Source organism: Onychomys torridus, chromosome 4 (genome assembly GCF_903995425.1).
Source record: "Onychomys torridus chromosome 4, mOncTor1.1, whole genome shotgun sequence".
In the NCBI taxonomy this organism is placed as follows: Eukaryota; Metazoa; Chordata; class Mammalia; order Rodentia; family Cricetidae; genus Onychomys; species Onychomys torridus.
Genome location: NC_050446.1, coordinates 102,151,955 through 102,178,563, shown reverse-complemented (window position 1 = coordinate 102,178,563; position 26,609 = coordinate 102,151,955). Strand labels below are relative to the sequence as shown.

Below are 26,609 nucleotides of genomic sequence, written 5' to 3'. Positions count from 1 at the left end.
GAAAGGTCAAAGATCATCGAGGGTCGAAAGAATCAGGACAGTGGAAGCAGAGTAGGCAAGATAGGGCAAAGAGCCTAAAATGAATCACTGGAAGTTTGTGACTTCTGTTGCCAGAGAAATAAAAACTGTGGGTCCTGGTCACTGGAAGAGGTCTCAGGAACTTCTAAGCTCTAAGGACCAAGGTCTCAGACACCCCAAGCTGTGAGAGCCCTAGTATCAGTTGCCCGAGAGCTATACTGCTTGTTTCTGTAAAGCTGGTGGTGCCAGTACCCAAGGCCCATGCTGTGTCTACTGCTTTCACTCACAGTGGCTGGAAGCCTCGTTACAACAGCTGCAGAAACCCAGTGCCAGGCCTCTGGTGATTAAAGCCCTAGCCTAACATATCTCCAACTTGAATTCCTCCAGCAATCAATCCTGACTTTGAAAACCAAACGTGTCATCATGCATGAGGAGATGAGAAAACAACTTGAAGCAACCAGTTCTCTCCTTGCGCCACATGGGTTCTGGGGAATCCAACCCAGGTCATCGGGTTTGGCAGCAAATGTGAACCTTCTTGTTGGACTATAAAACACATTTCAAGGGCTGGAGAGATGGCTCAGAGGTTAAGAGCACTGACTGCTCTTCCAGAGGTTCTGAGTTCAATTCCCAGCAACCACATGGTGGCTCACAACCATCTGTAATGAGATCTGGTGCCCTCTTCTGGCTTGCAGGAATACATGCAGGCAGAACACTGTAAACTTAATAAATAAATAAATTTAAAAAAAAAAAAAAACACATTTCAAAGCATATACTTAACGCATGAGCTGGCTTTTTGGAGCCTGGGGCCTATGCTGGGACACTTTGCTCAGCCTGGGTGAAGGGAGGAGGGGACTGGACCTGCCTCAACTGAATCCACCAGGCTGAGCTGAATCCCCAAGGAAGTCCTTGCCCTGGAGGAGGTGGGAAGAGGGGGTGGATTGAGGGGAGTCGGGGGGAGGAGGGCAGGAGGGAGGACAGGGGAATCTGTAGCTGATATGTAAAATTAAATTAATTAGAAAATTTAAAAAAAAAACTATGAACAGTTGACTATTGATCATACAGAGAAGGATACTGAGAAAATTCAGCATGGCCTGCTGTTCCTCTATTGTACTAGAATTCTGAGCACTGCAGATTTTCAGTGGCAAGCATTTGGGGGTGGGTGGACTGCTGATAGTTTTGCGCACACCTCTCAGGAGTTCACTTAGCCCATTTGGCAGAATCTCCATAATTTTGAATGTAAGTTATGGTGTATCACCCATAGAGCTTGATATGTAAAGGTTTATTGTTTTATTTGTGTTTTTACTTGTGTAAACATTATTAAAATCATAATGTTGGAGCTGGAAAGATGGCTCAGCATTTAAAAAAAAAAAAAAGCATATACTTAAAACAACCACTAGATGGAACTTGTTCTTCATGTGAACTGTCACCACAACTGACTTAAAGTTATCACAGAAATCCGATCAAAGCTGGATGAAGAGCATTAGGGAACACCTGGAAACATGAACATTTGTTCATCACAATAGTCCACCTACATGTCTAACAGTCTTGAAAGCAGAGGAATGAGAAGCTAGGCAGCCAGGAAACCAGAGCTGTACAAAGTCACAGCACTCTAAAGCTCTAAGCATGTGCAGGTTTGATAGTATATTTTTCTCATTGAAAGACCTTTGTTGGTCACTTCAAACACTGTATAGCAATGGGGTATAAGTCACAGCTAACAGCCTCCTTAGTATTTTCACAGCTGCAGTTCCTGTTCTGTTTTCCTTGACCATGCCAAGTATTAGCAAGGACACCACGCCACCAGATGCCTCATTACTGGTGTTGGGACTGTGAAATGGTACAGCCACCTGGAAAAACTTGATAGTCTCTCATGGCATTAAACATGTGCTTCACATACAACCCATGATTCCATTCCCAAGTATCCACCCAAGAGAAAAGAAACCTTTTGTTGATCAAACAACAACAACAAAACCCAAACTGTCCACAAACATTTAAAACAGCTTATTTGCAACCATCCAAAACCGGACACAATCTTACAGATGTAGGATTTAGATGAACTCTGTGTGAAGGGGAGGAGACACTGGGGCAAAGGTGAAAGGGTGAGGGGTTGGGGAGGGTAGCAAGAGGGAACTACGAGTAAGGGACAAAAATATATACATATATTATCAAAGTGTCATAATGAAACCCATTGTTTCCTATGCTAACTAAAAAAGCTGATTATAAAACATTTTGCATATGAGCAAAAAAACCCTCAAGACAATCCAAATGTCTCTCACATGGGGAGTAGATAAGCCCACTGTGCTGTATACATACAGTGATACAAGATGAACATCAGTTTGGATGGCTCTCAAAGGTGAGTGTAAAAAAAGCCAATCTCAAAAAGGTTTATACTGGGGGCTGGAGAAATAGCTCAGCGGTTAAGAGCACTAGCTGCTCTTCCAGAGGTCCTGTGTTCAATTCCCAATGACCACATGGTGGCTCACAGCCATTTATAATGGGATCTGATGCCCTCTTCGGGCATGCAGGTGTACATGCAGACAGAGCACTCATACATAAAAAATAAATAAATGCCAGTGGTGGTGGTGGCCATAGCGATAGCACATGTCTTTAATCCCAGCACTTGGGAGAGAGGCAGGCAGATTTCTGTGAGTTCAATGCCAGCTTGGTCTACACAGAGAAATCCTGTCTTAAAAAAAAAAAAAAAAAAGTTAATACTGTACAAGTGCCATTTTATAGCATTCTCAAAATGACAAAAATTAGGGAAATGGATAACATTCACACACTCCAAGAGTTCTGAACAGATGCTTCACATACAAATGATGAGCAAACAGAAGAGAACATTCAGTGTCAACAGGCATCATAGCAAAAAAAAATTAAAACCATAATGTGATGCCAGTGTGTGCTCATCTGGACAGCTAACATTGTTTTAAGTGATGCTATCAGCTGCTGGCGAGTGATATGAGGCTATAATGTAAAGACAACTCTCCTATCTAGCTCTGGGAGTGTAAAGTAGTATAAGCCCTTTAAACAATCTGGCAGGCTTTATAAAAACTAAACATATAGACATCCTTTAACCCAATGGTCACAGTCCTGGGTTTTCACTCAACTGAAATGGAATCATATGTTCACAATAATCCTTACAGGAAGCTGTCATACCAGCTTAATGTGAAAAACTCCAAGCTAGGACAGCCCAGGTCTCCACCAATAGGAGAACAGGTAAATAACTATGGTTTTTCATGAATGGCAAATAAAGAAGGGATGTAGTGTTGAGACACATAAATAGCATGTGTTAATCAGGAAAACATTATACTGAGCTCTCTTAAGTCACTTGCTCTAGAGAAAGCCAGCTATCACGATATGAGGGTCATTGGGCAGCCTTCTGAAGAGATCCACAGCAGGAAGAGATGAGATCTCCTACCCACAACCGTGTTCAATGGACCATCTTACAAGTAGTTCTCCCAGTTCTGGTCAAGCCTTACACAACAACCAAAATGTTGTCTTGCAGGAGACTGAGCCATAACTACCCAGATCAGAAGCTCTGAAACCCAGACGTGGTGTGAGACAGTGTATAATGCCATGCAACCTGCTACCCTTCCTACTTATCCACAAATAACAAGTGCATACATTATTGTCATACTTGCATACATTATTTCATACTTGCATACATTATACATACTTGCATACATGCATACAAAGTTGGTAGGCAGGAACTTGAATCTTACTTTTTTCATCTCTAGCATCTTATTTTTAAAACACTCTAATAATATGTAATGTATCAAGAACAGAGGCATGCATTATAAGTTATATGTCACAAAATTATTGCAGAGTAGATTTACCTGTGTAACCCCTCCCAAGTCAACAGGGGAAAGGTGTTCCCAAGCCGGCACACAGAGTGTGCTCTCAGTTTCCCTGTAAGCCTCTACTTCCTTTCTCCTGACCAAGGCTGGCTGCTATCCTGGCTTATACCTCCATAAACTACTGTCTCCTTCTTTTGAATATTGAAGAAATTGGATTATACACTATGTGTTTGTTCTTTTGTGTCTGGTTTCAGCGGGGCTAATAAGAGTTGTCTTCAGTGATTGTATCCATAGTTCATTCATTTCATCCCATTGTACTGTAGGATTGGATCATTAAATTAGAATACACTGTAAAAAGTTGAGAGAACAAATTGCACGATCCAGGTTATATTAAATTCTAAAAATAGACAAAACTAATCTCTAACACGAAGTAGAGATAACAAAGTGGTGGTTACCTCCTAGAAGGTAGGGCAGAGGTTGCCAGGCAAGGGATAAGGAAACATCCTCAACCACTATGATGCCTTGCTCTACCTACAAAGAGTCCTTGCCATCAGAAGGCTCTTGCAAGTCCACTGTGAGTGGGCAGGCAATCTTGGATTGCCTAAGAAAGCAAGCTGAGCAAGCCATTTAGAGCAAGGAAGAGCAGGAAGCAACATTTCTGTGTGGCCTCTGCTTTAGTTCTTGCGATGCTGAGAAGGGCATGCTGGGAGGACAAACGTTTACTTTAGTAAGATTATGCTTTGCAGGGAAGCAATGGAAATGTATTCTGCTTCATCAGCACTGCGAGGGAATTCCTCAAACTGAGCATGTAAATGTATTTTATAATCACCAAATCCTATTGAACTCCTTTCCAAAGTATTTAATCTGCCTTCTCTGCACTTTTCACAATAGCTCTCCCTATTATCATCACCTTTAATAGACAAGTAAATTATAAAACATTTACATTGTGCTGACACACACAGGCCTGTGTGTTCTGGGTCCAGAGCCCCTTGGCAATGAAGTGTCCTTCATAGGCAGGTGTCTTTATCCTTTTCATTCGAAGGCTGCTCTTCTTACCTCCCTTCCTGCCACCTTTCCCCTACTCCTCCCTCTCTCTGCCTCTTCCTTTCCCCTCTCCTCCTCCCACCCCCACACACCCACCTTCTCTAGCTGGACAGGTGCACAGACAAGGCCTGACTGAAGGTAGAACATTCTCTGCCTGGCACAGGATCAGTACCTACGGCATCAGAGGCAATGCTCTACCCTTCCGTGGGCACTCTACCCTGTGAATCACACCGACAAGTAGGAGTAGAGGAGAGAATGTCATCACTCTAAAATGACCCCTTGGGGCAGGCCAGGAAGTGCCATCTGTTGCCTGGTGAGTGGATAGGGTTGCATGAAAGGAGCAGAGGCTGAAGAGTGGGTGGGAGACTTTCACAACGCACTAACACAAGGCACCCAGACCTCTTTATCCTGCTAAGTCCTAGATCTGCAGAAGATTGAAAGAACACTGGTCTGCGGAGTCCTGGCTTCTCCCTGATGGACTTCCATTTTCCCAGCATGAAGCAGAATTCATAGAGGGAAAGTAGATCACTGGTTGCCAGAGGGCAGACTGGAGGAGAAACAGGAAGTGATTACTAAACGGTTACAGAATGTTTCCAGGAGTGATTAAACTCTAAAATGAGGTCACAGTGTGGATTGCACAGCACTGAATACACCTGTGGTATGTATATACGTATGTGGTTCCACTCATGGGTTGTATCTGCAAGGGTCATAGAGAGAAGTCAGAATGATGGTTTCCCGGAGCTAAGAGGAAAGGGGGAACTCATCTTTAATGGATAGAGTTTCAGTTTAGGAAGACAAGAATGTTCTGGAGATAGATGGTAGTGATGGTAGCCCAACAGTGCAAATGTATGTATGTATGCATATGTATATAGGTGTACATGTACATATATAAAGTTCATCCTATTAAAAATTTATGTTTTGTGTATTTTAAAATTGTGTTTGGAGAGGGAACCATTAAGAAAACTTTATTTCCAATATTATTTGACTCTTTGAGTATTTAAATATTATGGAATACTTATGTGGATAAATAAGTTTGAGAAAAAAAATTAAACACGAAAAAGGCAGGAAGTAAAAGGTGAATTGTTCCAAGGAAGAAAAAAGACAGACATGAAGAGAAAGGAGATACAGAAACACCCGGAAACAGCCAAAGGCAGCCTTGTGGAGCGTGACAAGGCCGTAGAGGAAGAGAAACATCTACTAACACGGCTTCTGAAGCTGTCTGGCTGAAGAGTGTGACATATGCCTAAGATGAAGCGACCACTCACCATCTAGTCTGCCGTGACAGAGCCTCTGTTTGCCAATACACAGAATGAAGAGTGTTTAGGAGCATACCTCACTTCCAGCACTGCTTTTTCCATCCCCTTCAACAGCCAGTGAGAAGCCTTTGCTGAGGGCACTTTCTGCTACTATAATGAAATAATGGAATCTGTATAGTTTATAAAGAAAAGAGGTTTGAGCTGGGGAGATGGCTCAATGGGCAAAAGAACTTGCCTGCAAACCTAATAACCTGAGGACAGCTCCCCCGAACCTACATAAAAACCAGATGCTATAGCCTGACAGTGTGTAATCCCAGCATGCCTATGGGAAGTGGGAAGCAGAGACAAGAGACTCCTCAAACAGTGTAGAAAGGGGAGTACCAACACCTAATGTTTGTCCTCTGATCTCCACACACACACTTTGTTACATATGCAATCAGACTCACACATGAACATGTCACACACACAAAGAGGGAGAGAGAGAGACAGAGACAGAGAGAGTTTAGGAGGTACAAGGACATGATGCCAGTTTTTGCTCAGCTCTGGCAAAGATCACATGGTAGGTGATATCACAAGGGTGGGAAAACAAAAATCACATGGTTTCTTAATTACTGTTCCTTTGCTGTGAAAAGACACCATCACCAAGGCAGCTTATAAAAGGAAGCAGTTAGTTGGGGGCTTGCTTACAGTATCAAAGAAATAGTCTCTTATCATCATGGCAGAGAACATGGTAGCAAGCAGGCAGGCATGGTGCTGGAGAAGTAACTAAGAGCTTTACATCCTGATCCTCAAGCAGCAGGCAGAGAGAGAGAGAGAGAGAGAGACAGAAAGACAGAGACAGAGAGGAGAGAAGAGGAAGAGAGAGGAAAGGGAGGAAGGAGAGAGAGAGAGAGAGAGAGAGAGAGAGAGAGAGAGAGAGAGGAGGGAAAGAGAATGCCTGGAAAACCTTAAAGGCCACACCCCCAGCAACACACTTCCTCCAACAAGGCCACGCCTCCTAATCTTTATAATACTTCTCAAATAGTTTACAACTTCAGACTAAGCATGCAAATAGTATGAACCTATAGGCACCAATATCATTTAAACTACCATACATGTTGTGATAGTTTTAGTTATCAACTTGACTGGATCCAGGATCACCTGGTAGATGACCCCCTGGGAATGCTTCTGGAAGATTATTTTGATGAAGTAAATTGAGTACAAAAGCCAGCCCACTGTGGGTGGCACTATTCCCTGGGATGGGATTCTGAACAGTATAAAAAGGAGAAAGTAAGCTGAGCACAGATATCTGTCACTCTGCTTCTTAATGGTGGATGTGATATGGCCAGTCTTCTCCAGCTCCTTTTGCCTTGACTCCTCCACAGTGATGCCTGAAACCTGAAACTGTTATCCAAATTAAGCCTTCCTTAAGTTACGTTCTTAAGGACATATAACCAAAAGATAAACAGGAAGGCAGAGAATGTGTGAGGGATAATCTTAAGAATTTCCAGTAGGCCCTTAGAGGTCCTACCTCTACTTAGTATCACCACACTGGGGAACTAAACTTCTTATACATGAATCCTTGCAGAGCAAAACCACATTCAGATCACACAAGCCATAAGTCACCTAGAATCTGTTCTCAGAAAAGACAGCATGCTACCATCATGACAGCATGGCAGAAAAGTGTGGGAGCCCACAGAGCTTTCCTAGCGAGATCTGAGCTTGCTTTACCCAACAGGGCTGCATTAGGAGATGGCTTGACCACATGCATGGTCACCAGGTGTTTGGGATGGTCTGCACTTGGCTGTGCTGGGGGAGGTCTTTTGCTCCACCCCTTGGCATTCCTTTAAAAGCCCTTTAGACTAGACAGAAGGGGCTGGTGGGTTTTGACCCAGGCCCTCCTTAGGCTATCCTGTGTTCCTAACTGTCTCTCTCTTCTATATTTCTTTCTAAATCTCTTATTCCTCACCCCTCAAGAGTCCCTGGGGTAAGTAAATGTGGGAGCCGGCCCCCCACAGAGAAGGAATAGACTTTAGCAAGTTAGGAAATTCCCAGGGTCTGGGGGACTCTAGTAGAAGAAATTTGCCTTGGAAACAAGTCTTTGAATGAGAAAGGACCATTCCTCAAGAGGGGGCAGTGGGCTAAGCCCTTGCTGCTCCTTATTGTGAGGTCCAAGGACAAAAACCTGCCCTGAGGAGTATCCCAGTAAATAGCAAGTTTCATACGATTTTCTTCAGAGGAAAAGTTGTTTCCTGGACTCTTAATCTGAGAGTGTCTGACCTTATGCAAACTTCCCACTGTGTACAGAGCACTCAAAGAACTCGGCTGACACAATCCCCACCCAACCCTCAATACCTACTTGAACTTCAAAGGCCCATTGAGGGAGGGTGTAGAAAGGGATTAACGACAGGAGACTTAACACCATTTCCGTGGACAGGCAGATTTCACAGTTACATCTTCCAGGCAGATTTTGTAATAGCAGAATGAATATTCATCCAGAAATAAGAGCCCTGGCCTACTAACCCCATAAAGATTAAATCTGGTGGCACGAAGTGAACTTTCATATAGATATCAGGATCTTGAACCATTCAGAGGCAGGGGGAAGGGAACAGTAAAAATGTTATCTATGCTATGATGACTCTGAGATTATGAAATAAGCAAGAAAGAACGGCAAAACATTGGGATAGCAGGATTTTGTCTTTTTCCTCCTGTGAGTGTAAAAGGGAAAGAGAAGGGGGATGCACTCGTGCTGGTAGTTCTATGTCAACTTGACACAAGCTAAAGTCATCTGACAGGAAGGAATCTCAATTAAGAAAACACCTTTATCAGCTGGGACTGTAGGCATTTTCTTAATCAGTGACTGATAGGGGACGGGGAGGGCCCAGCCCATTGTGGGCACTGCCATCCCTGGGCTGGTGGTCCTGCATTCTATAAGAAAGCAGACTGAGCAAGCCATGAGGAACAAGCCAGTAAGCAGCACCCCTCCGTGGCCTCTGCATCAGCTCCTGTCTCCAGGTTTGAGTTCCTGCCTGGCTTCCTCCAGTGATGAACAGTGATATGGAAGAGAAAAGCCAAATAAACTCTTCGTCTGCAGTTTGTTTCGGGTTATGGTGTTTCATCACAGCAATAATAACCCTCACTAGGACAGCATTCAACCAATGTTCCCTAAAGCCCTACTCAGGGGTTTCTCTTTCATGTTTCACAACAGCCAAGGAGCTCAGACATTATCTCCATTTGGCTGTGTGTGTTTTGGGTGTGTGTGGTTTTTTTTGTTTTGTTGTGGTATCGTGGATTGAGCCTTTAGGAATGAACTCTACAACTGGGCTACACCCTCAGCGGAGCTCAGTGTTCAGGGTAGGGAAGTATCCTAGTTAGCTGCCCAGAGGTTTTGCAATCCAGGTTTTCCATTACCTCTGTCCCCAAGGGGCAGTGTGATATGTAAGTTGGTGACCTTCTATTGGCCCACATCAGTAGTTTAGATCATAGAATCCTGTCCCATGTTTTAAAATACAGTCACCCAGACGGAAAGGCTAAGAGCCACCAGCCCAGAAATAAACCAAAGGCTTGGTGATACAGAAGTGAATATAGGCTAAAGGGATCCCTGAACCCCTAAAATGAGGCCCCTCAATTCCTTTTGTGTGGTCGAGTTATATTTATTGATATTTATCATCCTAGATGCTGTTACAGAAAAGATTTCAAATCCTTAAATTATTTTTAAAGTAAACATAATACATCTATTAAGTGTGTTTTATTAAAAAAAAAAATAACTGTTTTTCAAAATAAAACAAAGAAGAAAACTGAAACTGTTCTGCATTTCCATAAATTCTTTAATGTTTGTCTTAATGGAAAGCAGTTGGAGTCTCATGTCTGGGGGCTAGTGTCCTTCATGTCACCACTGGGGCCTGGGTGGGAATTTCTGTGCATGGGTGAGAATGTGTGTGAAAAGAGCTAATGACACCTTGGGAAATTCATAGGAATAATCTTGACACTGTTGGAAGCAGTCTTGGGTAGCCTCTAGAGCCTAGATACCTGGACCACACTTTGAGGACCATAGATAGCCTCAAGAGATATTAGTGACCTAAAGAGCTATTAGTGACCAAAAAGGGATGAAAAGTGAGGGGGGCATTCAAAGACGTACCAAGGTCTTCTCAAAGGGTACTTCGAAATCCAGACATCACCTTCCACTTTCTGTCTCTGCGCAGATTCTCTCTCTCTCAAGGTAGGGTTTCTCTGTGTAGCCCTGGCTGTCCTGGATCTCGGTCTGTAGACCAGGCTGGTCTCGAACTCACAGAGATCTACCTGCCTCTGCCTCCCAAGTGCTGGGATGAAAGGTATGTGCCACTAAAGGCCAGGCTCTCAAGAGAGACAAATTACACTTGAGATAACTGGGTGGGAGGGAGTTGGTTAATTTTCTCTGGAACACACTGACTTTTATTTTGTTTTGTCTGTTTGTTTGGGGTGTTTTTTATTTAGGGGGTGGTTGTGTTTTGTTTTTGAGGCAGAGTCTCTGTGGCCTCCTCTGGCCTGGATCTGTGTAGCTGAGAAAAACGCTGAATTCCTGATCCTCCTGCCTACCACTTTCCAAGTGGTAGACTTATAAGCGTGATATTAACATTCTAAATCGGGGTTTTCCTACGCTAAAACCACAAAGTGGCTGTAATCAGGTTTTTCAGAATTTCCAAAACGGGGTCAGTGACCCAGCAGAACCTAGGAGAAAGAGTTCCAGTGCTTACTCTCATGACTGGGCCACTTCTACATCCATAAACTTAAGCTGCACCAACCCCCGAATCTCCCCGTCTGGCCTGCGGTGGCGTCCATATGGTGTCACGGACCTATCGCCTTCCTCCCAGCTTTGCGGTTCCTCCGCACCGGCTCACCCACCTTGACTGCAGTACCCACCCCTCCCCGGCGGGGTGTCCATCCCAGCTGCGCGCACCCCATCTCTGGTTTCTGTCGGGTTTGCTCGCCTCTGGTGGGACTCTTGTGGGACTCTGCCGGGCCAGGCGGAAACTCAGAAACATATTTAAATGCAAAAATGAGTCTGAGCACCTACTTCTGCCGAGTCCACACTTTAACTCGGCGTCTTCAGAGACAGTTGTGGTGGGAGGGGCAGCTTTAGGAGCCCAGGAAGGCGAAGGCGGCGGGCTGGGACCACACTTCTGCTAGGAGATTCCCTTCCTCACCAGAGGTGAGGATGAGGCCGGCTGCCACTAAGGAGCAATTCACACCTCACCCGGCCTCACCAGGGGTGAATCCGGCTAACCCAGGCTGGGGACAGAAGTCGCTACTCCATGGGTACCTGGGCTGGAAGAGAGAAGAGCTCCCCAGAGCTCTGCGCAGCTCGTTCTTGAGGCTCCAGAATTCTCCGTCCAGGTAGCGGTGCAGGGATGAGTCCCCAAGCCCCAGGTCGGGAGTCGGCTCCATCTGTGTGTTTGAGGCTGCAGGCTGTTCTTTCTACACACCTCCTCAGAACTCTCGGCTTCTGGGCCCTCCTACTTATTATTCCACTACACTGGTTTCCTCCCATCTCCCTGGCGAGTCTCCTCCCTCTTCACCTGTCTGTCACACACCCTCCCAGGCACCCTCCTTCCTAGGCTTTAGGCAAAGAGCTGTCCAGAGCCTTTGAGCTCCACCAGTGTTCTCCTATCCTTACTAGGAACCACTCATTAACGCTAACCCCTTATCCAACCAGTAAGTTGTCCCTCCAGATTTGTGGATCACTAGAAGCAAGTATCAGTTCCTTAAAAGGGATGATGGTCTGATTTCTCTGGGCCACAGCCAGATGCTCAGAGTTAAGCCATTTCATCTACTCAACAGAACCACCCACCCAACCATTTTGCCTGGCTCCAAGGACCTGAGGTGGTCTGGCCTCTGCTCCGATCCCACCACCCCAAACTGGGCACTATGTACCTTCAAACAGGAGGTGGTACAAACCTACAGGATGGCAGTACAAGGTACTTGGGGACTATAGACAGAAGGTAATGAACACAACTCATCCACCAGGAAGAATCTCTCCCCGCCCCCTCTCTCTCCATTATTGCTGTGGTCATATGCAGGAAAATGTCCACTTCTCCCTTCCTTTCAAAGACTACTTCGTGCTATCTTCAGGTCAGGGAACGCTCAAAGACTACTTCGTGCTATCTTCAGGTCAGGGAACGCCACCTCAAGGAGTAGTTTCCTTTGACTCATAAATTACCACAGGTTGATTGCCTTAGACGTCACAAATGTAATTATTTATAGTCCCAGAAGACAGAAATGGACGCTGGATTTCCCAGAGCTAAAATCAAGGTGTTGGTAGGGCTGGGTTTCCTTTGGACGCTACTGGGGGAAAATCTGTTCCCATGGCTTTTTTTAGCTTCGGCAGGGCTGCCTGCATTCTTGCCTCTCTGCTCCTTTCTCTGGCCTCAAAGACCATCACTTCAACCTCTGCTCCCAGCATTCCATCTTCTTTTCTTTTCACTAGCCTTCCTGACTCCCTCTTAAATGACTCATGTACACTGATTCCACCTGTATAATACAGGATAGCCTTCCTATCTCAACATCCTGAAGTCACATCAGCAATGTCACCTTTGCCAAAAAAAGGCCACATATTCTTAGGTTCCAGAGATCAGGACATAAGCATTATTGGTGGGCCATTTCTTTGTCTAACACACCATCTGTGTAACTTCAAGTAGCAATGCCCACCTGACGGCAGAGAGTAACATCCCTGTTCCCACGTAATAGGAATCCAGGAGGTGGGAGCGTTCAGAAGACTGAGTGGTTGGCTTAGGGTCATTCTTCCTGCTCTACCCATCTACCAATCATTTCTCTGTATTTTCTTTATCTTTTCATTTGCACTTGTCTCTTCCAACAATAGTATGGATGTTGTCAAGTACCACATGTACCAAACTGAAGAAGCTCATGGTCACCATGAGCACCCAAATTTTAGGGATTTTAAAGACAAAAGTTTATTTCTCACCCATGCCACCTGGGAATTCTACTCCTGTCCTCTTTGCTTCCACAGGTAAAGTGAACTCTCCTCTCTGCAAGGGAGGCAACAAGGCCCCACAATGTCACAGCATCAAGTCCAAAGTCCCTTCAGGAGGCATAGTGGGATGTATTTTCTCCTGACCTAGAAACTAGAAAGACAAGTGACTACATTATCTTCTATTGCATGCAGTTCAAGTGGAGGTGAGGGGACCTTCTGCTGTTACACATCACCGTAAGTTTTTGGAGAATTGTGCATTACATGTCTATGGAAGATACTGGAAGAATGTTGCTGGTGAATTTAAATATGTAGATATAGACACACACATATATTTATGTGTGTCTGTGTACATATGTGTATGCCCATATATATGAATACACACACACACACACACACACACACACACACACACACATATATATATATACCCATATATATGGGCAGGAAGGATGGTATTGGAAGGAGGTTCATTCTAAGAAGTGATGGGTGATGAGGACAGAGAGATGGCTCAGCAGTTCAGAGCACTTGTTGCTCTTGCAGAGGATGCAGGTCTGGTACCCAGCACCCACATGGTGCCTCACAACCATCTACCATTCTAGTTCCGGGGGACCCAATGCCCTTTTCTGAGCTCCAGAGGCACCGGGATCACATGTGGTGGATACGTAGATGTAGGCAAATTACTACACACATAAAGCAAATATTTTAAAATTTTAAAGAAGTGATAGGCGTTAGACAAGACTGTCATTGGTTTGTGGCATACTCGGTGAGCACATGGCTGCAGCAAAAGCTCCAAAGAACATTGTATGTTGGCTGCCACTGCCATGCTTGCCAACCATTTATTAGCAAGAAGTGGACTCAGAAAAGACACAGCTGGTCAGGCCTGGTGACACACACCTGTAATCCTATCATTTGGGAGATGAAGGCAGAAGGTCATAAGTTCAAGGTCAGCCTGGGCTACCAGAGACTCTGTCTCAACAAACAAAGCAAAAGAAAGACACAATCATTTTGCAAGTGGAGTGAAAGGGAATAAAGAGGAACTTTCGAGGCAGAGGAGATAACTGCTTCATAACTTCTTTTCTATCAGGAAAAGATAAAACTGAGTAGTAGAGAGGTTTTTTTGGGAGGGGGAGGGGAGATGCTTTTAGGACAGAGGTTAATTAGGACTCAAGACCTCCAAACTCTACACTGTGACAAGGATAGAATCAAAGGTCCTGCTTGAACCCTGGTGACAAACAGACTTCACTCTGACAAACAACCCCGTCCTCACTCCCAGGCCACACTGCTCCAAATGATGCCCATGTGAGTGAAGCTTTGCAGGCTTCTGTGTCAGAGACCAAACCTAAATCCACTCCCCTACTGACTGGCAAACGATACTAGAGATGACACTCATAATCCAGACTATCCTGGATGATACTAGAAGAATCTTTTCACATGCCACACCTTCTTCCAAGGGCCAGAGAAACATAATCCTTTTCCTTGCCCAGAGCAGTAAGAATCAAAAAAGTTCCTTAGCCATCTCCAAGGCACTTCCTGCAAATCTTTTAATATTAGCAAGGAGAATCTGTGAAATAAATGACTTAGGAAAGTTGCCTTAGAGTCACTTGGCTAAATTAAATAGGTCCACTGGCCACTGTTTTAGTTTCCTGCCACAGAAATACTACAAACTGATAGGTTAGCAACAGAAACCTATTTTCTCACAGATATGAAGGCTATCAGTCTGAAGCTGAAATGTCTGTCAGCAGTATCTTGTCCTGTGAGCTTTAGGGAAGAATCCTTCCTTACCTCTTCATAGATTCTAGTGGCTTCCAGAAATCTCCAGCATTCCTTGGTTTGTAGCTGCATCATATCGTTTTAATAACTGTCTTACTCATCATGTGACCTTCTTCCTTGTGTTTATTTTCAAAGTTCCTTCTCACACAAAGACACGAGTCACTGGGTCAAGAGCTCAGGCTAATACAGTATGTATGACTTCTTCCCAAGCTGATGACATCTGCAAAAATCCTATTTCCAAATAAGGAGAACTTCTGAGGTTCCAAATGAACATATTTTGTGTGTGTTGGGAGTACTATTCAAACTATTATACTCACCCCAAATTAATCTTGGGCCAATAAATAGAAAAAAGTAACTGCTGTTCATTTAGATAATTGATTTCTGCATTAACCACGTACCAGAGAACCTAGGGTTTTCTTTTAAAGGCTCAGTGGCACTCTTCCCATGTTCTAAAGGAAATGGTGGCACACATACCTTTAAATCCTAGCCTTCTAGAGGCAGTTGAAAGCCACACTGGAAACTGCCACACATGGTGACACACACCTGTAATCTCAGGAAGTAATGGCAGGAAGCAGAAAGGTATATAAGGCATGAGGACCAGGAACTAAGTTTGTTAAGCTTTTAGGCTTTTTGCAGCAGTTCAGCTGAGATCCATTCAAGTGAGGACTCAGAGGCTTCCAGTTTGAGGAAACAGGATCAGCTAAGGAATTGGTGAGGTGAGGTTAGCTGTGGCTTATTCTGTTTCTCTGATCTTCCAGTGTTCACCCCAATACCTGGCTCCAGGATTGTTTTTATTAATAAGACTTTAAGATTCATGCTACATAGGTGTTCATGTGTTTGTGTATTCATCTGTGTCTGTATGTGTATGCTTGCATATGTACATGTTGTGTGTGTGTGTGTGTGTATGTGTGTTTGAGTGCTCACCCACATACTCCCATATGCATCACTGCTGGGAGGGGGGTCCAGCCTCCCGCACACACTCTTTTGATGGTTTCCTTCAGATTTTTTCTTTATTCTTCTTTCATATTTTCTCTGTTCTTTGTTTTCCTGGTAATTTCCTTCTCTCATTATTGATGTTTTCCTTCTAACTCCTTTGTTCTTCCTTATTTTCTCATTATTGATGTTTCCTTCTCCTTCTATCTTTATTCTTGATGTTTTCCTTCTAACTCTATCTTTATTCTTTCCCTTACAGTTTATATACCCCAGCAGAATCTTTCAGGTAATATAAAAATTACAATGTTGTTACATTCTGTTTTTCAAGTGAATGATTACAATGAATACAAGTAAAAAAAAAAAAAAACAGCACATTGTCCACATCTCTTACATGAATAAATATTTTGCATATTACAGGTGAAAAACAAATTATCCCCAACAACCCACGTAATTCATACCTAAGCAACCTTTTATACATTAAACAGTGTAGGCAAGCAAGGTATACTTTTACTGGCAGACTATGTTTTGTGGTTACAAAGAAAGGACCAATCACTTTATTACTTATCTTAAAAGGTAATCTTATAAGAAATCTTAAAGGAATCACAAACTTAAATTTTTACACATGAAAAACAATCAGTCAGCTTTACTTTAAATTTTTAAGGTGCACACTTTATAAGGTGCTTTTTTATATCAGGAGATTGAGAGCAGAAATGGGTATAAGGAATTAATCACCACCTTTGGTCATCAACCAATTCTAGCAAGAAAGGCATGCCAGCTAATGATAACTGGGCTGCTTTGTTATTGTTCCCTGACCTTAAAGAGTTCCTCACTCTACTATGTGCCTTTCTAAAACTTTAGATCTTTTGGGGTTTTTCACCCCAAACCTATTTGACAAAAACATCTCAGTCTAACTTTAAGTTATTTTCAAAGCTTTGTTTCAGCTATGATGCACTTCAAAACCTGTGAACACATCTCCCAACATTAAGATTAAAAGAATTTGAGCCAGTCTGGCTCCTGGGACTCAGTTATTTTCCTTAATCACTAACCTGAGCTGCAATCTATGCAGCTCCTTAGGTGAAACTCATAGGCCCTAGCTTTGTGACAATTCCTTGTATATATTTTTAATCATCAAAACTCTATTTAAACTAATATTGTTATTAAGATAGTACAGCTTAAAAAGAAATCATCTTCATAATAATCTACAGGTACAGATGCTCAGTAGAATGGGATATTTTCATGAGACAAACTACATTACAGGCAGTGAGGATCTCCCCACACCCATTCACACTACACCAGATACCAAAGAAAGATGGCAGCAGCAAATATATGAAGGCACAGCAGAAACAAAAGACATTCTGGAGTCTGTGGCCTTGGAGCCTTGCCTATCTGATATTCACCCATCAAGGATTTTCCTCCTGGTAGGCTGACACCTCAAACTTCAATTGCCACCTGCTGCTCCTCTGACAGGGCCACCAGCACATATGTATGTTTGCATGTGTATGTGAAGGGTGGGGAGAAAGAGCAAAATATGGCTTCTCTCAGTCACCTCATGCTGTTATCCATTCTCAGTTATAAGTCAATGAAAACTACAGAGGGAGTCTTTTGTCAGGACTACTGGCTCCCAAATAACCACACAGAAACATATTATTAATTATAAATGTTTGGCTGATAGCTTAGGCTTGTTACTAACTAGCTCTTACATCTTAAATTAACCCATATTTTTTTAACTATACTCTATCATGTGGCAGTACCTTTTTTCATCATAGCATGTTCATGTCTTGCTTTCTCTACATCTGGCTGGCAATTTCTGTGACTCCTCCCTTCTTCCTAGTGTTTTCTCTGCTCCCAAAATCCTGCCTAGCTATTGGCCAGTCAGATCTTTAATAAACCAACCAGAAAGACACCTTAGCAAAGACACAACTTTACAGTATATAAAAAAAACTTATTCCATAACATTTCCCCCTTTTTGTCTAATTAAAAAAGGAAAGTTTTAACTTTAACATAGTAAAATTATATACAACAAAAACAGTCTAAGTAAGAATTATAGTTACAACAGTCAGTTTATTTGTATTTGGCAAAATTAGAGCAAATACTCAATTATCTATCTTATTTTTGTGAGTCTAATGTTTTATACCTAATTTGCCTTTTATTATAGCTAATGAAAACTTTAAGTCTAATCATTTAGTCTTTAACTCCATCAAAGACTCCAGAAGGGTATAATGTCACCTAACGCCAGGGACATCTGGCTGCCTGGACAGTTACCAAAGTTCTTCTGTAACATTGGGGCATCCATCTTTGGACTAGTACATCTGACAGATATTTTTGAGAAGCAGAGAATTTTGAAGGACTATCCTCCCTTGTCTTGGCAAAGTTTGGCAGTTGCTTTCTTTTGCATCCTGCTGATCCAGTTTGGACAGTGTATTGTCAGCAATTGAGGCAAGGGCAATTTCTTTGCCCAGTAGCTAGCTTTTGCCACAAAGAAAGCAAATTCCATACAGAAGTTTTTTTCAATGCCCATCATCATCTTTTGAAGTAAATTGGTACTGCCAGGAACAGACATATCTCACTGCCAAGAAAAGCCTTATGTTATTAAAATATTTTAAATGTCATTCTGTAGGTCTTTGAAGTATTTGAAGACCATCTATCCATCTAAATATATGTTTAACCTTGAATAATACATAACATGACTACAAGTTTGATTATTATAGATGACTAACTACTAACCTCTATTTCTTAATTATACATTACCTTTTTAGGTGAGCTGCATAAACATAATACCCCCAAACAAGAATAGAAACAGACATACAGTATAACAAAAATAACTTTAAATTGGTATCAATAAACCAAACTCCATACCAATGTAAAATACTTATGATTAATAGCTGCTTTTGGGATTAAAGTAGATTCAGTAAACTACCCTTTTATCTCATAATTTCTCTATTATATTCCCCCTTTTCCTTCAGAAAGAGAACTTTGAATCTAATTTCTCTGCTTAGTTTTTTTCCCCTTATTACAACAAATAATAATTTGCAACAGCACCCCTAAACAAAGGCAAACATCCTTTAGGAATGTGGGCATTGTTTTTCTAGATTGCTTCCTACTGTCTGGGGGTACTGTCATCTTTGGGGGAACCTGAGAAAACTTAGGATAATGGTTAAGTCTTGACTGGAGCAGTCTATGAGGCTATATCATCTCAGCCAGCAGCCTTGAAGTTGTTTTGGATGCAGAACTCTGAGGAAACTGCAACAGAGGTGTTCTAAAATATTGGATTACCTAGGCCATCTGTTTTTATTGGTGTCTTATTCCCTTGCTCTGAAAATATATAAACTTTTGAATTTAACATACACATTTGCATTAATACAAGTATAGACTGTGTATTGTACGCAATCAGCCAAAGATGATTTATTGTTTTATGTTTGAGCAGGTAAAATATACATTATATGTCTCATAGTTTTTCTGGGTTTATTTTTATGTCTGTGGCCAGTATTTTCAGGGGTCTTCCTTGATCAAACTTGAATGAATGAATCCATAGCCCTTCATTTTCTGTGGCAACAAAAGCATAATCTTTTTCCCAAAGCAACACATCTTTTGACTTCCATTTTGAAGTCAAGATATTTTTAAAATATATAGGATGGTTTAATCCAGTAATTTTCATAATCCAATGTCACTTATATCTATTGTTCAATCATCAGCAATCAAATAATTTAAAAACAACACAATAACATATAAGATCCAGACTCCCTCTATATTTTTCCATCTCTGCCTGGCTCATTGTTTGTTTATTTTATGTCTCTCTTCAAAGACTTTATTAGTTTTAAACTATTTCTTCTATGACTGTCTATATCCTTTCTCTTTCCTATCCCAAGCCTATATACATTTTTAAACACACTGTAACCCATTTAGAGGTTTTTTCCCATCTGGATATGTCTTTACTGCATATCTGTAAACTTTTCTACTTGCATGAACTACTTAGTTCATGGTGCACTGGCGGCTCAACCCTGCAGGCAGTTGCCAGGAGACACCTCTCTGTACAAGGGCCCGAGTGAGAGGCTTTGGTACTAGGAAACTGTGCTTGGCTCTATTTTTGTGTATCTGGAACTTTTTCTTAAGCTTTTCTCAATTTTATGTGGATATATGTGGTCTTGCCCCATGTTGGAATGCCATTGGTAGGCAGAGTCTTTCATTGGGACGCAGGCTTCCAAATAACCACACAGAGACGTATTATTAACTAAGAATGTTCAGCTGATAGCTTAGGCTTGTCACTGACTAGCTCTTACATTTTAAATTAACCCATATTTCTTATCTACACTCTACCATGTGGTGGTACCTTTTCTCAGCAGGGCTTGTTCATATCCTACTTCCTTTATGTCTGGCTGGCGACTACCATGAGAAAACTTGTTTGAATTCTTTTCAGTAAAATTGGAAATGCTTCAATTCACAAAACTCAAGGAAAACTTGGACATAACTGGAGAAGGTCATTTGTGTGAAGAGCATCACAAACCACTGGAACTAGCTGTCTCAACTGTTTATATTTGTAATTTTTTCCCTCTCTCTCTTCCTCCCTCTCTCTATCACTGTCTTTCCCTGTCTTCTTCCCTTTCTCTACTCTTAGGGCAGACCAAAGCCCATCCCTAAGTAGAAACTACAGAGATCAACAGGCCCCCAACCTCATAATTCTCAGCTCTAACCATAAGAAACTACCTTTACCAGGTGGTGGTGGCACATGCCTTTAATTCCAGCACTCCAGAGACAGATGCAGGTGGATCTCTGTGAGTTCTCAGCCAGCCTCATCTACAGAGTGAATTCCAGGACAGCCAGCACTACACAGAGAAACCCTGTCTGGAAAAAACATGAGAGAGAGAGAGAGAGAGAGAGAGAGAGAGAGAGAGAGAGAGAGAGAGAGAGAGAGAGAGAGAGAAACTACCTTTGTTTCTCCCTCATTTCCAGCCGTAGCAGCAATTCTAGTATGACTTTGATTGATTGGCTTCGTACAGGTCAGCTACCCACTGCTGAGCTAACAAATGCAGTTGAGTGTGTGACAGGAACCTCTGTGAAGTGGTGCCTACTCTGCCACTCTATCCAGCAGCTTCCTGAGGATTGGCTTTGACAGCCACCTCTCCTATCTTCCAAGATCCTCCCGAGCTTTTTCCTGTTCCCCAAAGCCTGACAGGCAGCACAGCTGGACCAAGATGTTGCCCTCTCCAGAATGCTGAGGAGCCTCTAGACAGCTCTACAAAGAAGTAACCAAAAAGTACCCAGCTGGGTCCTGGGAGTCCTTCAGTGCCATCAGTAGGATAGGAGAGGTCAGAGGCAGCAGAGCTGATGTTCCAGCTACCCCTGGGCCAGGCCCAGAAATCTCTCCCGTGATAGATTCCAGATGAAGACCCGAGGAGAAAAGCTGGAGTGAAGGAAGCCAACAGTGATTAGCCTTGGAGAAGAATGAACTGGTCTATAGTAGACTGGAGATGGCATCAGGATTAGTCCCCAAGAGCTGTCCAGGTCTTCAGTACAAGAGCATGGCTCTAGAACCGTTTCTGGCTTCTCTCTGCACTGCACCTGTCCTCATGGCCCTGGGAGGAACAGCAGACCAACACTCTCCTTCCCAATATAGCAAGGTCATTTAGAGGGCATTCCCACATGCAGAGCTTGATGGTGGGTTATAGCATAGCCTTGTGCGTTTGGTGGGCTGGTTTTCCTTTAAGCTGCTTCTACAAAAGACCAACCAGCCATGTTTAATGACTTGCCCAAGGGCACATGGCTCTTAGTGGCCTCCTGAATGCCCTATTCAGGGCTCACATAGCTGAGTTACACTCCGTGGGACTGACTCCGGGACCTCTTTAATGGATGCTGCTTTTATGGAGGCCTTAGGGCATGAATGTCACCACCCAGGGCTGTGATTCTGTAGCAAGCAAGGTACAGCCTGTCCTTAGCATTTCAGTGTTTGAATCTTAGAAATCATAGAGCCATAATAAAGTCAAGAGCTTAAAGATACCCTGGGGCTTGTCCAGAGAGTCCCTTCTTTTCAGATGAGGACACTGTAGGGGGGCGGGGGTCCTCCAGTGGACATGGTTTAGAATTGTTCAGAAACCTGAGGTAAGAAAAATGGCAAATTGGGAGTGGGACAAAAAAGCTGCTGTGTGGAAGAAAACAGGCAGGAATTAGAGCTTCCCTTCCTGCTGCTGCTCTGGGGTCAGGCTCGCGATGACCGCAAAAAGACGGAGGGAACCCTTGGATGGTTGATACTTACGGAAACTTCTTATCCCGAATTCTAGACAAATGTCCAAGGAGAGGGAAGGGATAGACTCCTGAAACAGCCACCACAGTATCTTCAGGAACGGCAAGGTTATGGAGTGTTATGCTCAGATCATGACCCCAAAGAGACCACCGAAGACCGTGGATGTTCAAAATGCAACAGCAAGGTTTATTTTGTTTAAGTTTACAAGTCTAGACAGGGAACTTGTTCCTACACCCAATACAGTGAGGCAGGGAGGAGTTGCTCTTTCTTTGTGTGGCTAGCTATTTAAAGGCTAAAACTGCTAGCCCTTCAGGGCTGTTGGGGGGTTGGCTTGGGTGCTACTGGGATTGGTTTATTTTTATCTCTGTTCTGTTTTAATTGGGTGAGGGTATAAAACCTTTGAATTTTATTGGCTGGGGTTCACAATGATCATTTTGGGGGCTGTCCGGGACAAGTCCCAGGCTTTGTCCTTGAGCTGCCATGGGGGCTGGCTGGCCTAGCACATACTGACTGTGGGGGCTGGCTCAATGGTCCGGGCTCTGTCCTTGAGCTGCCATGGACATAGTGCGGGGTCCCAGACAGTAAACAACTAGCTGAACTTTGAGCAGTCAGAGTACGTGCAGAAAGGGAGCTTCTGCAAGGACTATGTCTTCTTCAGTTCATGGCCCTCCCAGAAACTGCTTGCTCACTGAAATTGAGGCCTGATCTCTGAGAGAAGACTGAGCAGCCTGTTACGGCGTCTGCTCGGTCCTTTCAGGAGTACGCTACAAGGGAGCAGTGACCAAAGAAGGAATCACCCACGACTGTTTGTCCACAGGAGCTGCTCGTTTGTGAGTCCCACCAGGTGATGAGGACAGTTGTGATGGGTGGATGTTTGACTGGAGGCATGGTTTAAAGAGCAACAGCTCTGTGGTGGCAGGTCAGGGTTAATTTTGAACAGTCGTACTCAGCCCCCCCTTTTTTTCACAGTGCCCCATAGACTTCCCAGCAAGTGTAAAACAAGACTCTGACTAGGAAAGTACAAATGGTAAACCAAGGCCACCACAGCTTTCCACGTTATCTTAACTAGAAGCTTTTGTTCAGAGGAATCCTCAGTTCAACACACAGTGTGCTTGTGTAATATACAAGGAAATGGACGCTGCGTATGCCCAAACTAGACATCTAGTACATGTGTCTATATATGACTTTACCTCTCCTCTATCCTTTTGTTAGCTCCCAAGAATACAAACTAGAGAGTGTTATTCTGATTCTGATTGAGGCAAAAGAGTTCTGTGGAGAGTGAAGTCCAGAAGGCCTTACACAAAGGCTGCTAAATTAGCATATGAGAGAGCTGGCAAAAGGGTGGCTGGAGACTGCTAGGCTGAGGCCATCTGGAACGGTCCCAGATGGCCTGAACCCCAGGGTGCCCGAAAGTAACATTATAACACAAAAATGCTAATGACACATTATGCATGAATTATAAAGACAGCTACATGTAACAGAGCATGCACATGAAATTTCAAGCTATGAAAATGACCCCAAAGCCCAGGAATGTGACACAAAAGCCCCCCCCCCATCCTTTGTGCAGCCTTCATCAAGTGTCTAAACTTTCTCTCCGCTCTCAGCCACTCTCTCTTTGGAAGTGTATTTTTTGTTCCTTTGTTTCTCAAGCCCTAGTTTCTCTGTGTAGCCTGGGCTGTCCTGGAACTTGCTCTGTAGAGCAGGCTGGACTTGAACTCACAGAGATCTGCCTATCTCTGCCTCCCAAGTGCTGGGATTGGGAAGTGTGTTCTTAATCTTTTATTTTGCTTGCTACTTTCCACATGGACCACAAAAACCTGGAACTCCCCCTAGTGGTGCTTAACATATTCTGATATCTGCGACTATCATGATTACAGGCAATATTTTAGTGCCAAGTTATAAAAGACGTATCAGAGCTATCCCTCCAATTAGATGATTTTAAGAAATCAAATGGGAAGCCACTCTTAATTCTTTTCTCTAGATTAGGAAATATCTACCCGTCCAGAGCTGCAATTTATCTTGTTTAGCAACTTAAGGGAGCTGAAACACTCTCTGGACAGCTAGAAACAGGAAGGTAATCACATGAGCTTTTTATGTTTTGGTCAAATGAGCCTTGAGGGACAAAGTGGGAAGTTATTACAACTCAAGAAGCATAGAAGACTAGATTATTTCTCAACCCACTCTTAGGGCACATGAACATGTTATGTATTTATTCTTGGATATCTGGACTCTTTTTAAAAATTACTTATTTTTACGCATATGTGTGGGTTTGACTGTGTGAGTTTATGCGCATGATGATTGTGGTCTCCTCGTTTGTTATATGTGTATGTGCCACAGCGTGCGTGTGGAGATCAAAGGACAACATGAGCAAGTGGATTTTCTTCTCTTTCACCTTGTGGATTCCGGGACACCGTTAGCCTTGGCGGAGAGAGCCTTCACCCGCTGAGAAAGCGCCTTTACCCGCTGAGTCCGCTCACCCGCTAAGCAATTTCTGTTATTTAAGCAAAGATTCGCGACTCTCAGGATCCAAGAAGGCGCAAAGAGTCACAGAGTGCGCAAGTCCAGCCTGGTGGTGTAATTTTATAACCCAGCTGCAATTTATATGGCTTCTAAAAATAACAATAATAATCCCTGTGCTAAAACGGTCAGCGTCTCACTAGAACGGAAACAGCACCTAGGATAGGGGTCAGCAGAAGGCTAGGTGGAAGTGGGAGGAAATGCCGGGGCGGGGGGGGGCGGGACTTCGTCTCCTAGCAACGGCCCCAGCGATTGGCCAGCTCTCCCTCAGCGGAGACCAATGATCAGGCGCGCTGCCAACGCTCGGCTTTACGTCTGCGGCTGCGCGGGGCATTCGAATCGGCTTCGGGGTTGGTGAGTGGAGGCGGCGGCTGGTTCGGTGTCGCGCCGCCGTTCGCCTTACCTCGTCATGGACAACCTAGAAAATGTCTTTCGGTAAGTGTCCGTCAGGTGGAGTGAGTGAGGGCGCGAGGCTCGCTGAGAGCCGGCCAGGGCGGGTGAGGCGGGTGCCTCCGCCGGGCCTTCCCCTCGGCGGCTCCCGGGGCCCACCCCACCCCACCCCACCACCCACCCCCAGGTCTCGGCCGCCCCGGGTCCCTCGAGCGGGAGCTGCAGCCGGCCGCCGCCCTGGGGCGGGGTTTGGGCCGCGTGCCGGACCTTCCGACGGGTCCCCGCCTTCAAGTCCCCAAACCTGCTATGGGGGAGTTTTTAGGAGAGAATTTCAGTCTCTTCATAAAAAACGCTAGTCAGCCAGGGAAAGAATTTGCTATTTCTCACTTACCGGCTAGGTTTAAAACAAGACCAAACCCCTGAAGCTGACCTTTACGGGGAGAAAAATGCTGTTCTTGAGTCATTTGTTTCTACCTGCAAACAGATTTTTTTTTTAAAGTTCCCACACTGATTGCTTATTCTTTTTTTTTTTTCCCCCTTACCCAGCCTGTGTTGTAAAACCTTTAAAAACTGTTAAATTATTACAGGAAATAAAATTTTACTTTTATCAGCCCTTTGGGTATCCGAAGAGTAAGGTACTCAAAACCTATTGGCAAAAAGCAATTTAATTTTTAAAATCTACTAAATATTCTCTTTTGAAAGGCCCTCCTCATTTAAAAAAAGAAGCTAGGTTTTTTGACTTTTAAAAGGCTCGCTTGTTTTAACGATAGATGTTTTAGTACTAAGTTACAGTGTGTGTAAGCCATTTTCCCAGGGAGTAGGGTTGGTATGAGGCTATTGAATGTTTACCTTGGTCAAATAGTTGTATTCTTATTTTGCTAAATCAGAAGCTAAAAAGACGAACGTAGTGGTGCCGGCAATTCAGACATGCTGAAAAGAATCCAAAATGTGTTTCTTTAAGTGAAATTCCTTGACTTAATTTAAAACATACCAGAAATGCTAAAGTCTATATTACTTCCGTGCACAAAACTATGAAAAGGCCATTGCTGTCTATAGTTTCTCTGAATAACCATTTCAGTATGCCAGTGAGTGGTGTTTGGAGGTTCATTTTCTAGTCATTTCTGAAAAAAAAATGCTGCTTTTAAATTCTTTCCCCCTAATCTTAGTTTCTCAGTTTAAAAACCTATGATGGTTTTTCAACTTGCTTCCTATTCAGACTACAGTTTCTTCCCTTCCTGCCTCTCTGACGCTGTACTCTAGCTCTTCTCTCCCTGGTCCCACGTCCTACCCACTGGGACTCTGCTGTGGCTCCTAACCCATTGCTGCTTGTGTGTCCACCCCTGTTCTTTCCGTGAAAGAACAAAGACGTGTTGAGATGTAGAGAACTTGCCACCTCTTCTGCTCCACTGGGTCCCTCAAGTTCTGTCAGCCTTTTGATCCCCTCACATGGCTGTGGTGGCTATCTAGCATTGATCACATGTTTACCCACTAGCACCCGAGGTCACTGGAATTTGATTTGCTTGCTTGGCTCCTTGAGCCGTGGCTCGGTGTCATGGAAGTAAGGAAAGTCCTGTAGGAGCTCTGTGGGTGTTTACCAGCACTGCCGTTGTGTGCTTTTCCTCTGGGACAGGGTTAGATCTGGACTCAAGCAAACTGTCTCTGGGGCTATCCCACCAAAGGAGAGGCTTTCTTTGCATCTTATTCTA

At 43.6% G+C, this 26,609-nt stretch overlaps 1 protein-coding gene across 2 annotated transcripts in view; it reads left to right on the top strand.

Moving 5' to 3' along the window:
* The first annotated feature begins 24,907 nt into the window (after window positions 1–24,907).
* Bub1 (BUB1 mitotic checkpoint serine/threonine kinase) overlaps window positions 24,908–26,609 on the top strand; it is a 32,584-nt gene continuing 30,882 nt past the window's right edge. Inside the window, exon 1 of one of the 2 annotated variants that reach the window (XM_036186065.1) lies at window positions 24,908–24,948. In XM_036186065.1, the coding sequence (XP_036041958.1) occupies window positions 24,923–24,948 (26 nt within the window). In that variant the 5' untranslated portion in view covers window positions 24,908–24,922. The remainder of the gene's footprint in view (window positions 24,949–26,609) is intronic. The other variant, XM_036186064.1, reaches the window with a different exon arrangement.